This window comes from Salvelinus fontinalis, chromosome 26 (genome assembly GCF_029448725.1).
Source record: "Salvelinus fontinalis isolate EN_2023a chromosome 26, ASM2944872v1, whole genome shotgun sequence".
NCBI classification, from domain to species: Eukaryota; Metazoa; Chordata; class Actinopteri; order Salmoniformes; family Salmonidae; genus Salvelinus; species Salvelinus fontinalis.
This window is the reverse complement of record NC_074690.1, coordinates 47,163,423-47,179,765: the sequence shown is the minus strand read 5'-3', so window position 1 is coordinate 47,179,765 and position 16,343 is coordinate 47,163,423. Positions and strand designations below refer to the sequence as shown.

General features: G+C 46.5%; 1 protein-coding gene across 1 annotated transcript in view; it reads left to right on the top strand.

Annotated features, from left to right (window-relative positions):
• Positions 1 to 16,343, top strand: part of LOC129824479 (unconventional myosin-IXb-like) — an 81,329-nt gene that overhangs the window by 8,320 nt on the left and 56,666 nt on the right. Inside the window, exon 2 of the mRNA XM_055884182.1 lies at positions 6,473 to 7,362. Coding sequence (XP_055740157.1) covers positions 6,550 to 7,362 — 813 coding nt within the window. The 5' untranslated portion in view covers positions 6,473 to 6,549. The remainder of the gene's footprint in view (positions 1 to 6,472; positions 7,363 to 16,343) is intronic.

Below are 16,343 nucleotides of genomic sequence, written 5' to 3'. Positions count from 1 at the left end.
CCCCCAAAACAGGAGTGATTCTGCAGGTGGTGACCACAGACCACTTCTCAGTTCCTATGCTTCCTGGCTGATGTTTTGGTCACTTTTGAATGCTGGCGGTGCTCTCACTCTAGTGGTAGCATGAGACGGAGTCTACAACCCACACAAGTGGCTCAGGTAGTGCAGTTCATCCAGGATGGCACATCAATGCGAACTGTGGCAAAAAGGTTTGCTGTGTCTGTCAGCGTAGTGTCCAGAGCATGGAGGCCCTACCAGGAGACAGGCCAGTACATCAGGAGACGTGGAGGAGGCCGTAGGAGGGCAACAACCCAGCAGCAGGACCGGTACCTCCGCCTTAGTGCAAGGAGGTGCACTGCCAGAGCCCTGCAAAATGACCTCCAGCAGGCCACAAATGTGCATGTGTCAGCATATGGTCTCACAAGGGGTCTGAGGATCTCATCTCGGTACCTAATGGCAGTCAGGCTACCTCTGGCGAGCACATGGAGGGCTGTGCGGCCCCACAAAGAAATGCCACCCCACACCATGACTGACTCATCGCCAAACCGGTCATGCTGGAGGATGTTGCAGGCAGCAGAACGTTCACCACGGCGTCTCCAGACTCTGTCACGTCTGTCACATGTGCTCATGTGCTCAGTGTGAACCTGCTTTCATCTGTGAAGAGCACAGGGCGCCAGTGGCGAATTTGCCAATCTTGGTGTTCTCTGGCAAATGCCAAACGTCCTGCACGGTGTTGAGCTGTAAGCACAAGCCCCAACTGTGGACGTCGGGCCCTCATACCACCCTCATGGAGTCTGTTTCTGACCGTTTGAGCAGACACATGCACATTTGTGGCCTGCTGGAGGTCATTTTGCAGGGCGCTGGCAGTGCACCTCCTTGCACAAAGGCGGAGGTAGCGGTCCTGCTGCTGGGTTGTTGCCCTCCTACGGCCTCCTCCACGTCTCCTGATGTACTGGCCTGTCTCCTGGTAGCGCCTGCATGCTCTGGACACTACGCTGACAGACACAGCAAACCTTTTTGCCACAGTTCGCATTGATGTGCCATCCTGGATGAACTGCACTACCTGAGCCCCTTGTGTGGGTTGTAGACTCCGTCTCATGCTACCACTAGAGTGAGAGCACCGCCAGCATTCAAAAGTGACCAAAACATCAGCCAGGAAGCATAGGAACTGAGAAGTGGTCTGTGGTCACCACCTGCAGAATCACTCCTGTTTTGGGGGGTGTCTTGCTAATTGCCTATAATTTCCACCTTTTGTCTATGCCATTTGCACAACAGCATGTGAAATTTATTGTCAATCAGTGTTGCTTCCTAAGTGGACAGTTTGATTTCACAGAAGTGTGATTGACTTGGAGTTACATTGTGTTATTTAAGTGTTCCCTTTATTTTTTTGAGCAGTGTATTTTACTCTGAATATTCCCATTATACCAACTGTTACAACGAGAAGAATAAACTGCTAGTTTTTCCGGAAAACTCCCCTTTTCATACTTATGCTAGGTAGTAGTAGACAGTAGTAGACTACGGTAGGGATTAAAACCTGTAACCGGGATCCCAGGACCACTTTTCACAAAAGCCAGGTTTCTAGAAAACAGTCGACTATATTGATTTTAAACTGGTGTTGAGAACAACGCGGCAGAGGCTGGCGACAGTGGAGTGAGGAGAGGAGGAAACTGCCATTGGGCCAAGAAAAAGAGCAGAGAAAGGAAAACTCACCTTAGTTAAGATCAACTGAATGGTGAAAATATTGGCCTGTTTCGCAATTGACAACGATGTCATTGTTAACAACATTGCTCTATCATCATTACTAAATATCAGTTTCACTTGCTGTGAAATCTTTATATAGTGGCGCAGCCAAGCCGGCAATGTGTTGCAGCCACAATCTTATTTTGGGAGAACCCTGGCATAGTGGTCATATCTAGGTTTTAAAAGCTTTAAATGGGCACTTCTGATTTTTGCGGTATTTCTCGGAACTCTCAGGATAAATATGAATTATTCCCGGTATTGAAAGTTGTTACATTTTCTGAAAATATTCATCCCTACTATACAATGACATCCATATGGTTAGTACCAATCAGGGGTTGGAACTGAAATATTTTCCAATCGTTCTATCTGAATGGAAACATCATTTTTTGTTCAGTTCCACTGTTCTAACCAGCAAAATAAAGTTCTAAACCAGTTTGAACCAAAAAAAAAGTTACGGTTGATATTGTTCCTTTTTAAACCTCTGAAATCACATTGTTTTCTCCAATTAGCTCGACATAAAATTTCTTCACCAATCAGTGCGGGTAGAGAAGCTTGCTATATGGAGCGTGCAGGCAATTTGTTTACATACATTGAACAGACAGGTGTAGGACACAAGATGCGACTGATTTTGTGGGTGGGGAGATGGTGGAGTCTTGGCTTGAAGAGCTGGCCATCTTATGAAATGCATTATCTGACTTGGGCTCACAATTATACCTACGGAAGAGCGGCTTCAATGAAGGAACATTGAATGTCTTTGAACTTCAGTGTGTTTGCTTAATGTTGGACCAGAGCTAGCTGTGTGTGCAGATCAGCACCAGTATTAAAAACAATTAAATCCAATGTGAAACGTGATAACTATAGTATCCTTAACGAGCATTGAAAAAGTTGATCCATTCTTCTGAATCATGCTTGTAAAGTCAATAGGCTAGTAGACTATGCTCCGGAGAGGGATGGGCTTGAAGCCTACACACGCACACACTGGCAAAGATTTTCAGATGGCAAGCAGGCAGACACTGGAATACGTTTCTGCGTGACCGAAACGGGGCTTTGCATAGGGCTTTGCATAGGCGCTTTGTTGCGTTTTTTGTGGGACTGAAAAAAATGCTTGGAACGTAAAATAATGTTAGTAATTAACTGGTTCCCATGTTCTCAAAATATCAGTACTTTTCAGAACAGTATAGATCACTTTTGTTCCCGGTCCTGATTATTTTCCTGTAAAAATGTACTTATTTTTCTGTTCTGTTCCTTGAACCGGTTCCAACCCCTGGCACTAGTACAAATATTACAAGTTATTTCTTGTGTAGGCTGCTATCCTACTCGAAATATAATCAAGTGGGATGGAACAAATTGTCCACGTTAGCTACTGCCAGCGACATAATACAGCTGCCCGGTGAAGGAACTACTGCCCAGTGGGAAGCACCTAGACACAACACCGTTGTACCGGTCATTCACACGAGCTTGTCGTTACGTTTGCTAATTGGCATGTGAAGGTGACATACAGATGGTGATCAATACTATAAGTTATTTCTCCCTCGCCCATCGAAATAAACAACTTTCTTTTACAAGTTAACTACCACAACGCTGCTATTGCCTGCATTAAACTAGCTAGTTCGGAAGGGCTCTGCAGCAACTGACTGCAACAAATCCGTCTCCACTCGACTTAACTGTGTGACATACATCATCAATTTTGGCACCAGGTGTGTCCGAATAGCCACTCCAAAACACATATATACACTCGGATTTATCTATTTTTACATGTTTGATGATGTTTGTCTAATTGTCTCACTCATACTTGTTTCGGATAAATTATAGAGAATTTCAAAATGTTAAAATATGTTTGTTATCGAAACATTAAAATCCTCTTCAAATTTTACCATTATGCTAGCTCAAACTCAATCACCCACAGAACTATGGCTAGTTTAGGCTCCACATTATCTCTTAACAGGGTGGAAATGTTGTTATAAAAGACAGTAAATAAATGACAGTCACTAATTATTTATATTTGGGTAATATATATATATATATATATATATATATATATATATATATATTTACTAATTACAGTTAAATATGTGTGTATATACAGTACCAGTCAAAAGTTTGGACACCTACTCATTCAAGGGTTTTTCTTTATTTTTGCTATTTTCTACATTTTAGAATAATAGTGAAGACATCAAAACAATGAAATAACACATATGGAATCATGTAGTAACCAAAAAAGTGTTAAACAAATCAAAATATATTTTATATTTGAGATTCTTCAAATTAGCCACCCGTTGCCTTGATGACAGCTTTGCACACTCTTGGCATTCTCTCAACTACCTTCACCTGGAATGCTTTTCCAACAGTCTTGAAGGAGTTCCAACATATGCTGAGCACTTGTTGGCTTCATTTCCTTCACTCTGTGGTCCAACTCATCCCAAACCATCTCTATTGGGTTAAATAGCCCTTACACAGCCTGGAGTCATTGGGTCATTGACCTGTTGAAAAACAAATGATAGTTCCACTAAGCGCAAACCAGATGCATATCGCTGCAGAATGCTGTGTTAGACATGCTGGTAAAGTGTGTCTTGAATTCTAAATAAATCACAGACATTGTCACCAGCAAAGCACCATCACATCTCCTCCTTCATCCTTCACATGGGAACCACACATTCAGAGGTCATCCGTTCACCCACTCTGCATCTTACAAAGACACTGCGGTTGGAACCAAAAATCTCTCATTTGGATATATTAGACCAAAGGAAACAATTCCACCAGTCTAATGTCCATTGCTCCTGTTTCTTGGCCCAAGCAAGTCTCTTCTTATTAACTTTTGACTGGTACTGTACATGCATGCATTGTTAAAACTATTTGGAAGTGTTATGTGAATGTCCCTAACAGTGTTGCAATATGATTGTGTGAACAATCTGCCTATAATTATTAGGATTTAAGGGCCTGAGCTTGACCAATATGTTCTTCTGAAAGTCAAACATTACCTTTTTCTGATAGAATACCCCAAAAATGAATGTTTTTTTCCTTCAAGTTATAAGGTCCAAAATGTCACCGGGGAGTAAGAATGACTCAGCTGTTGAATCTCATTGTCATTGGACAAAATATTATGTTGTACAGAATGGAGGTTAGGGAAGTCGTGGGAAAGTTGGTTGCTCGGAGGGAATAGAAGCTATTGTCTTAGTGGAACAAATACTGTAGAAAACATTTGTTCCCTTTTCTGGTGTCTGCATGCATACAGGCTCGACAGACAACTATGCACTCACTTCTCTTAGAAGCTGGGCTAATTTGTTGTTGCCAGTCTAATGCCATTTGTGATGTTTACAGTGGATTCAGAAAGTATAGAGACCCCTTCACTTTTTCCACATTTTGTTACGTTACAGCCTTATTCAAAAAAAATCCTCATCAATCTACACAATACCCCATAATGACAAAGCAAAAACTGTTGTTTAAAAAAAATTTTTTTTGCAAATGTATTTCAAATAAAAAGCAATACCTTACATAAGTATTCAGACCCTTTGCTATGAGACTCAATTTTGAGTTCAGGTGCATCCAGGTTCAGCTGATCATCCTTGAGATGTTTCTACAACTTGATTGAAGTCCACCTGTGGTAAATTCAATAATTGGAAATGATTCGGAAAGGCACACACCTGTCTATATAAGGTCTCATAGTTGACAGTGCATGTCAGCGCAAAAACCAAGTTATGAGGTCAAAGGAATTGTCCGTAGAGCTCCGAGATAGGATTGTGTCGAGGCACAGATCTGGGGAAGGGGACCAAACATTTCTGTAGCATTGAAGGTCCCCAAGAACACAGTGGGCAAACTTTGCAATTGGGGGGGAAGAGCCTTGGTCAGGGAGGTGACCAAGAACCCGATGGTCACTCTAATAGAGCTCCAGAGTTCCACTGTGGAGATGGGACAACCATCTCTGCAGCACTCCACCAGTCAGGCCTTCATGGTAGAGTGACCACTCTACAGTAAAAGGCACATGACAGCCCACTTGGAGTTTGCCAAAACGCACCTAAAGGACTCATGGTGGAGGAAGCATCAGGCTGTGGGGATGTTTTTCAGCGGCAGGGACTGGGAGACTAGTCAGGAACAATGGAAAGATGAAGGGAGCAAATTACAGTGAGATCCTTGGTGGAAAACTTCTCCAGAGGGCTCATGACCTCAGACTGGGGCGAAGGTTCCCCTTCCAACAGAACAACAACCCTAAGCACACAGTCAAGACAATGCAGGTGTGGCTTCGGGACAAGTCTCTGAATGTCCTTGAGTGGCCCAGCCAGAACCCGGACTTGAACCTGATCGAACATCTCTGGAGAGCTGTGCAGCGACGCTCTCCATCCAAGCTGACAGCTTGAGAGGATCTGCAGAGAAGAATGGGAGAATCTCCCCAAATACAGCTGTGCCAAGCTTGTAGAGTCATACACAAAAAGGCTTCAGACTAATCACTGCCAAAGTTGCTTCAACAAAGTACTGAGTAAAGGGTCTGAATATTTATGTTAATGTATTATTTCAGTTTCTTTTACATTTACAAACATTTCTAAAAACCTATTTTTGCTTCGTCATTATGAGGTATTGTGTGTAGATTAATGAGAAAAAACAGCAATTGTATCTGTTTTAGAATCAGGCTATAACTTAAAATGTGGGAAAAGTGAAAAGGTCTGAATGCTTTCCGACTCCACTGTATCTCCCATACTCCTCCCTGACTCTACCACATTCTTCTCCCTCTCTCCCTACCCAGTGGTTACATCATGATTGGAGGAGGGCAGTGCTAGTGAGGTATGCTGGAGAGGTCCTGTTTGTGTGTCAGCCAGCAGGATGAGTGTGTCTGACGGTGTGATAGGAGCGGCCAGCCTGGACGTAGATCAACAACAGCAGCCGCAGGCCGTCTTCCTCCAGATCTACCCACGTCTGTCCCAGGACAAAACAGCATGTTGTACTCTCCAGGTCAGCCCAGGGGCCACAGCGGCCATGGTTATCCAGAAAGCAGTGGCCACTCTGGGCCTGGACATGACCAGTCCGTACGCCTTGCTGGAAGTCAGGCAGGCTGAAGGGGAGGAGAGGAGGCTAGGAGACACTGAGATGCCTGTGGAGAGGGTGTTGCTTTGGCCCCCAGGGGCCAGAAAACGGCATCCCCGGGAGAAGGGGTATTACTTCATCCTCCAAGCCCAGGGAGGTGCAGGGGCTCTGGGGTCAGAGACGGATGGTGGTGGGGTACCTTCATTAGAGGAATATGATGACTTGTGCAGCCTCTCCACCCTGACCGAGGACACTATCCTGGCCACCTTACGCCTGCGCTTCTACAAACACAACATCTACACGTACGCCAGGGGCATCCTGGTGGCAATTAACCCATTCAAATTCCTGCCCATCTACAACCCTAAGTATGTCATGATGTACAACAACCAGCCACTTGGAAAATTAAGCCCTCACATCTTTGCAGTGGCGGACATGGCATACCACACCATGCTGAAACATCAGGAGAACCAGTGTGTGGTGATATCAGGGGAGAGCGGATCAGGGAAGACCCAGAGCACCAACTTCCTTATACACTGTCTGACGGCGTTGGGTCAGAAGGGCTACAGCAGCGGGGTGAAGAGAACCATACTGGGAGCTGGGCCTGTGCTGGAGGTAAGTGTGTGTGTGGGGGGGGGGGGGGGGGGGCAGGGGGGGGGGGGGGGGGCAGGGGGTGTTAGGCCTGCTTCAGAAGCAGCATTCCTTTGCAGGCAAGTAAAAGGCCCGTTCAGTGGCGCATAGTTTCTATCTCCAGAGAAGGTTTTGGGGCTGCATTTAAAAAGCCTTAGTGTAGCCTTAAAAACCAACAAACGTGCCGAGGTGCTTTCAAGGGTATATGACTGCAGTAGATATACACTACATGAACAAAAGTATGTGGATACCTGCTCGTCAAACATCTCATTCCAAAATCATGTGCATTAATATGGAGTTGGTCCCCCCTTTTGCTGCTATAACAGCCTCCACTCCTCTGGGAAGGCATTACACTAGATGTTAGAACATTGCTTTGATTCATGCCAAAGGTGTTCAATGCGGTTGAGGTCAGGGCTCTGTGCAGGCCAGTCAAGTTCTTCCACACCAATCTTGACAAACCATTTCTTATGGACCTCACTTTGTGCATGGGGGGCATTGTCATGCTGATTGTTGCCACAAACTGTTGCCACAAAGTTGGAAGCACAGAATTGTCTAGAATGTCATTGTATGCTGTAGCCTTAACATTTCCCTTCACTTGAACTAAGGTGCCTAGCCCAAACCATGAAGAACAGCCCCAGACCATTATTTTTCCTCCACCAAACTTTACAGTTGGCAGTATGCATTCGGGCAGGTATCGTTCTCTTGGCATCTGCAAAACCCAGGTTCGTCCTTCGAACTGCCAGATGAAGCGTGATTCATCACTCCAGAGAATGCGTTTCCACTGCTCCAGAGTCCAATGGCGGCGAGCTTTATGCCACGTTCAGCCATGTAAACCCATTTCATGAAGCTCCCAATGAGCAGTTCTTGTGCTGACGTTGCTTCCAGAGGCAGTTTGCAACTCCAGTGAGCGTTGCAACCGAGAACAGATGATTTTTGAGCGTTTCAGCACTCGGCGGTCCCATTCTGTGAGCTTGTGTGGCCTACGGCTGAGCCATTGTTTCTCCTAGACGTTTCCATTTCACAATAAGAGCACTTACAGTTGACCTGAGCAGCTCTACCAGGGCATAAATTTGACGAACTGACTTGTGTTCTCAATTTTATACACCTGTCAGCAATGGGTGTGGCTGAAATAGCCGGATCTACTCATTTGAAATGTTGTCCACATACTTTTGTATACACTGCTCAAAAAAATAAAGGGAACACTTAAACACAATGTAACTCCAAGTCAATCACACTTCTGTGAAATCAAACTGTCCACTTAGGAAGCAACACTGATTGACAATAAATTTCACATGCTGTTGTGCAAATGGAATAGACAAAAGGTGGAAATTATAGGCAATTAGCAAGACACCCCCAATAAAGGAGTGGTTCTGCAGGTGGTGACCACAGACCACTTCTCAGTTCCTATGCTTCCTGGCTGATGTTTTGGTCACTTTTGAATGCTGGCGGTGCTCTCACTCTAGTGGTAGCATGAGACGGAGTCTACAACCCACACAAGTGGCTCAGGTAGTGCAGCTCATCCAGGATGGCACATCAATGCGAGCTGTGGCAAGAAGGTTTGCTGTGTCTGTCAGCGTAGTGTCCAGAGCATGGAGGCGCTACCAGGAGACAGGCCAGTACATCAGGAGACGTGGAGGAGGCCGTAGGAGGGCAACAACCCAGCAGCAGGACCGCTACCTCCGCCTTTGTGCAAGGAGGAGCACTGCCAGAGCCCTGCAAAATGGCCACCCGCAGGCCACAAATGTGCATGTGTCTGCTCAAACGGTCAGAAACAGACTCCATGAGGGTTGTATGAGGGCCCGACGTCCACAGGTGGGGGTTGTGCTTACAGCCCAACACCGTGCAGGACGTTTGGCATTTGCCAGAGAACACCAAGATTGGCAAATTCGCCACTGGCAGGTTCACACTGAGCACATGTGACAGACGTGACAGAGTCTGGAGACGCCGTGGAGAACGTTCTGCTGCCTGCAACATCCTCCAGCATGACCGGTTTGGCGGTGGGTCAGTCATGGTGTGGGGTGGCATTTCTTTGGGGGGCCGCACAGCCCTCCATGTGCTCGCCAGAGGTAGCCTGACTGCCATTAGGTACCGAGATGAGATCCTCAGACCCCTTGTGAGACCATATGCTGGTGCGGTTGGCGCTGGGTTCCTCCTAATGCAAGACCATGCTTGACCTCATGTGGCTGGAGTGTGTCAGAAGTTCCTGCAAGAGGAAGGCATTGATGCTATGGACTGGCCCGCCCGTTCCCCAGACCTGAATCCAATTGAGCACATCTGGGACATCATGTCTCTCTCCATCCACCAGCTTTAGTCCAGGTCTGGGAGGAGATCCCTCAGGAGACCATCCGCCACCTCATCAGGAGCATGCCCAGGCATTGTAGGGAGGTCATACAGGCACGTGGAGGCCACACACACTACTGAGACTCATTTTGACTTGTTTTAAGGACATTACATCAAAGTTGGATCAGCCTGTAGTGTGGTTTTCCACTTTTTAATTTTGAGTGTGACTCCAAATCCAGACCTCCATGGGTTGATAAATTTGATTTCCATTGATCATTTTTGTGTGATTTTGTTGTCAGCACATTCAACTATGTAAAGAAAAAAGTATTTAATAAGAATATTTCATTCATTCAGATCTAGGATGTGTTATTTTAGTGTTCCCTTTATTTTTTTGAGCAGTGTATATAGTGTAATTTCCTTGCCCAGCCCTAGCGGTCATGCATACTAGAGGTCGACCGATTTTTATGATTTTTCAACGCCGATACCGATTATTGAAGGACCAAAAAATGCCGATACTGATTAATCTGCCTTTTTATTTTATATATATATTTGTAATAATGACAATTACAACCATACTTTTTGAACACTTATTTTAACTTAATACATCAATAAAATCAATTTAGTCTCAAATAAATAATGAAACATGTTCAAATTGGTTTAAATAATGCAAAAACAAAGTGTTAGAGAAGAAAGTAAAAGTGCAATATTTGCCATGTAAAAAAGCTAAGGTTTAAGTTCCTTGCTTAGAACATGAGAACATAAGAAAGCTGGTGGTTCCTTTTAACATAAGTCTTCAATATTCCCAGGTAAGAAGTTTTAGGTTGTAGTTGTTATAGGAATTATAGCACTTTCTCTCTATATGATTTGCATTTCATATATCTTTGACTATTGGATGTTCTAATAGGTACTTTAGTATTGCCAGCCTAATCTCGGGAGTTGATAGGCTTGAAGTCATAAACGGTACAATGCTTGAAGCACAGCGAAGAGCTGCTGGCAAATGCAGGAAAGTGCTGTTTGAATGAATGCTTACGAGCCTGCTGCTGCCTACCACCGCTTAGTCAGACTGCTCTATCAAATCATAGACTTAATTATAATATAATAACACACTGAAATACAAGAATTAGGTCATTAATATGGTCAAATCCGGAAACTATCATTTCGAAAACAAAACGTTTATTCTTTCAGTGAAATACGGAACCGTTACGTATTTTATCTAACGGGTGGCATCCATAAGTCTAAATATTGCCGTTACATTGCACAACCTTCAATGTTATGTCATAATTATGTACAATTCTAGCAAATTAGTTCGCAACGAGCCAGGCGGCCCAAACTGCTGCATATACCCTGACTCTTTTGCACAGAACGCAAGAGAAGTGACACAATTTCCCTAGTTTAAAAAAAATTATGTTAGCAGGCAATATTAACTGAATATGCAGGTTTAAAAATCTATACTTGTGTATTGATTTTAAGAAAGACATTGATGTTTATGGTTAGTGGTGAAACATTGGTGCAACGACAGTACTTTTTTCGCGAATGCGCTTGTTAAATCACCTGTTTGGCAAAGTAGGCTGTGATTCAATGATAAATTAACAGGCACCGCATCGATTATATACAACGCAGGACAAGCTAGAAAACTAGTAATATCATCAACCATGTGTAGTTAACTAGTGATTATGTTAAGATTGATTGTTTTTTATAAGATAAGTTTAATGCTAGCTAGCACCTTACCGTGGCTCCTTGCTGCACTCGCATAACAGGTAGTCAGCCTGCCACGCAGTCTCCTCATGGAGTACAATGTAATCGGCCATAATCGGTGTCAAAAAATGCCGATTACCGATTGTTATGAAAACTTGAAATCGGCCCTAATTAAATGGTCATTCCGATTTAATCGGTCGACCTCTAATGCAGACAGTACATAATAAGACCATTATTCTGCATTGTGAATTGAGGTGGATTTTTGTCATTTTATTCTTATTTGTTTGAATGGAAAACCAATTTTTTTTTAAAGAAAAAGGCAGTTGTCTATTTGTCACATCACTACTATTAATGTTAATAAAGCATTAAGAGACTTCATAATAAAGTGAGAAGTGTTACTGAGCTAGGCTTGTATCCAGAGGCGAGATCCCGGTCAGAGCTACAGTAGTTGGAGTTTCTCTTTCTGTGAAAAGTCTTCAGATGAGAACTCAGCTCACTATGCCCTAGAGTGCCTCGTTTATTGCAGACAGGAAACTAAGTACGTGAGTAGAAAACACACACACACACACACACACACACACACACAGAGAGAGCTTACTGTTTGCACCTGGAAGTGTGACCTCCAACCTACCCACTGCAACCACATCACAAACAATATTTCATGGTTCATTGAATAAGACATTGTTGTTCCTCTGTTTATTTATCACTGCTATTTACAACTGGATGAGTAGCAATGAGTAACCCGACAAACAGCTGTTGTCTCTCCGGTTTGTTTCCTATTCAGTTTTCAGGGCTAGTGAGCAAAACAGTTCTGCCAGAGCTGCCTTCCAGCTGCTGAGTGAATAGTGCTCAGTCAGGTTTGACGGGGGAACACCTTTTCAGCGAAATGAATACCACCATTACAGTGATTGCTTCTGTAACAGCCAGTCAGCCAGCTAGTCACTCTGTCTCAGTTATGCTCTGGCCAGTGTCCCCTCTAAGCTACGTACATGCAACCACGAGGCTCCTGGAGCAGTCCCGTGCTGAAGAATTGCAAGCTCACTGTCACGTTCCTGACCTATTTATGTTAGTTGTTATGTGTGTTTTGGTCAGGACGTGAGGTTGGGTGGGCATTCTATGTTTTCTGTTTCTGTGTTGGTTTTGGGTTACCTGGTATGGCTCTTAATTAGAGGCAGGTGTTTGGCGTTCCTCTAATTAAGAGTCATATTTAGGTAGGCGTTGTCACAGTGTTCGTTGTGGGTGATTGTCTTCCGTGTCAGTATGTATGTTCGTGCCACACGGGACTGTAGCGTTTGTTTGTTTCGTTTCGTTTCGATGTCGTCTGTTTCCTGTACGTGAGTTTATGTTTAGTTATGTAAGTTTATGTTCAGGTTTCGTTCTACGTCGTTTTCTTATTTTGTAAGTTTGTTAAAGTGTTTGTTTTCGTGTTGCCATCTTCATCGTTGTTATAAATAAAAAGATGGCTTATTTCCCGCAAGCTGCGTCTTGGTCTGAAGATCCTTCTCTCCTCACCTCATCCGAGGATGAGGAGAGCACCAGCCGATACAGAATCACCCACCACGCTAAGACCAAGCGGCAAGGGAAAAATAAACGGAGTAAGGGACAGGAGAAAAACAAGGATTTCTGGACATGGGAGCAGATAATGAATGGAGAAGGTCCCTGGGCTAAGGCAGGAGAATATCGCCGTTCTCAGGAAGAGAGGGAGGCAGCTAAAGCCCAGGAGCGGTGGTTTGAGGAGGCAGCAAGGAGACGTGGCTGGAAGCCCGAAAAGCCATGGGAGCAGCTGGAGGCACTGGGGAGTGCAGAGGCTACCGGAGAGAGGAACCGGAGCTATGAGGGAACGCGTCTGGCACGGAAGCCAAAAAAGCCCGTAAGTAATTCCCAAAAATCTCTTGGGGGGGGGGCTAGGAGGTAGTGGGCCAAGGGCAGGTAGGAGACCTGCGCCCACTTCCCAGGCTTACCGTGGAGAGCGGGAGTACGGGCAGGCGCCGTGTTACGCAGTAGAGCGCACGGTGTCTCCTGTACGAGTGCATAGCCCAGTGCGGGTTATTCCACCTCCCCGCACTGGGAGGGCTAGATTGGGTATTGAGCCAGGTGTCATGAGGCCGGCTCAACGCGTCTGGTCTCCAGTGCGTCTCCTCGGGCCGGCATACATGGCACCGGCCTTACGCATGGTTTCCCCGGTTCGCCTACATAGGCCGGTGCGGGTTATTCCACCTCCCCGCACTGGTCGGGCGACCGGGAGCATTCAACCAGGTAAGGTTGGGCGGGTTCAATGCTCAAGAGTGCCAGTACGCCTCCACGGTCCGGTATTTCCGGCACCACCTCCCCGCCCCAGCCTAGTACCTACAGTGTCTACACTACGCACTAGGCTACCAGTGCGTATCCTGAGCCCTGTTCCTCCTCCACGCACTCTCCCTGTAGTGCGTGTATCTAGCCCGGTGCCTCCAGTTCCGGCCCCACGCACTAAGCTACCAGTGCGTCTCCAGAGCCCTGTACAAACTGTATCTTCTCCCCCTACTAATCCTGATGTGCTTGTCCTCAGCCCGGCGTCACCAGTGCCGGTACCACGCATCAGTTATAGAGTGGGCTTTGAGAATACAGTGTGCCCTGTCCCTGCTCCCCGCACTAGTAGGAAGGTGCTTATCCTTAGCCCGGTGCCTCCAGTTCCGGCACCACGCACCAGGTCTACAGTGCACCGTATCCGGCCAGAGCCATCCGTCTCCCCAGCGCCATCTGAGCCATCCGTCTCCCCAGCGCCATCTGAGCCATCCGTCTCCCCAGCGCCATCTGAGCCATCCGTCTCCCCAGCGCCATCTGAGCCATCCGTCTCCCCAGCGCCGTCTGAGCCATCCGTCTGCCAGGAGCCTGCAAAGCCGCCCGTCTGCCATGAGCCTGCAAAGCCGCCCGTCTGCCATGAGCCTACAGAGCCGTCAGCCAGACAGGAGCCGCTAGAGCCGTCAGCCAGACAGGAGCCGCTAGAGCCGTCAGCCAGACAGGATCTGCCAGAGCCGCCAACCAGACAGGATCTGCCAGAGCCGCCAACCAGACAGGATCTGCCAGAGCCGCCAACCAGACAGGATCTGCCAGAGCCGCCAACCAGACAGGATCTGCCAGAGCCGCCAACCAGACAGGATCTGCCAGAGCCGCCAGCGAGCCATGAGCAGCCAGAGCCGCCAGCGAGCCATGAGCAGCCAGAGCCGCCAGCGAGCCATGAGCAGCCAGAGCCGTCAGAGAGCCATGAGCAGCCAGAGCCGTCAGAGCGCCATGAGCAGCCAGAGCCGTCAGAGCGCCATGAGCAGCCAGAGCCGTCAGAGCGCCATGAGCAGCCAGAGCCGTCAGCCTGCCATGAGCGTCGAGAGCCGTCAGCCTGCCATGAGCGTCGAGAGCCGTCAGCCTGCCATGAGCGTCGAGAGCCGTCAGCCTGCCATGAGCGTCGAGAGCCGTCAGCCTGCCATGAGCGTCGAGAGCCGTCAGCCTGCCATGAGCGTCGAGAGCCGTCAGCCTGCCATGAGCGTCGAGAGCCGTCAGCCTGCCATGAGCGTCGAGAGCCGTCAGCCTGCCATGAGCGTCGAGAGCCGTCAGCCTGCCATGAGCGTCGAGAGCCGTCAGCCAGCCATGAGCGTCGAGATTCGTCAGTCAGCCATGAGCTGCCCTTCAGCCTGAAAAGGCTAGATACCCAGAACTGCCCATCAGTCCAGAGCTGTCTCTCTGTCCGGAGCTGCCTTTCAGTCCGGAGTTGCCCCTCTATCCTGATCTCCCTCTCTATCTTCATCTACCTCTATATTCTTATCTATCCCTCTGTCTTGATTTATCTCTCTGTCCCGGTGCGTTCCTTATTAGTGATGTTATTAGGAGGATTTTGTGGGAGTAAAAAGAGGGTGGACATTCTTGGAGGGAGGAAGCTAGGATGGATTATGGTGGGGTGGGAACCGCGCCCGGAGCCTGAGCCACCACCGTGGTTAGATGCCCACCCAGACCCTCCCCTAGACTTTGTGCTGGTGCGTCCGGAGTTCGCACCTTGTGGGGGGGGTAATGTCACGTTCCTGACCTATTTATGTTAGTTGTTATGTGTGTTTTGGTCAGGACGTGAGGTTGGGTGGGCATTCTATGTTTTCTGTTTCTGTGTTGGTTTTGGGTTACCTGGTATGGCTCTTAATTAGAGGCAGGTGTTTGGCGTTCCTCTAATTAAGAGTCATATTTAGGTAGGCGTTGTCACAGTGTTCGTTGTGGGTGATTGTCTTCTGTGTCAGTATGTATGTTCGTGCCACACGGGACTGTAGCGTTTGTTTGTTTCGTTTCGTTTCGATGTCGTCTGTTTCCTGTACGTGAGTTTATGTTTAGTTATGTAAGTTTATGTTCAGGTTTCGTTCTACGTCGTTTTCTTATTTTGTAAGTTTGTTAAAGTGTTTGTTTTCGTGTTGCCATCTTCATCGTTGTTATAAATAAAAAGATGGCTTATTTCCCGCAAGCTGCGTCTTGGTCTGAAGATCCTTCTCTCCTCACCTCATCCGAGGATGAGGAGAGCACCAGCCGTTACACTCACTCAGAGATGCACGGCATTGAACTTCACTAAAATGTACACCATCTTTCCACTTTGTGTTTATATGGTTATTTTGTTGTAGGTTAAAGAGCGCGTCGGAGTAGCCGTGTTCTATTTCACAGGCATGCATGAGTGGTTGTGTAAAGTGTAAAAATGTGTTTAACAAGTCACATAAGTTGCATGGACTCACTGCGTGCAATAAGTTTTTAACATGATTTTTGAATGACTACCTCATCTCTGTACCCCACACATACCGTCAGTCTAGCAGTGAATTTCAAACACAGATTCAACCACAACGACTAGGGAGGTTTTCCATTGTCTTGCAAAGAAGGGCACCTATTTGTAGATGGGTAAAACATTTAATAAAAAGCTGACATTCCCATATCCCTCTGAGCATGGTGAAGTTATTACACTTTGGATGGTGTATCAATACACCCAGTCACTACAA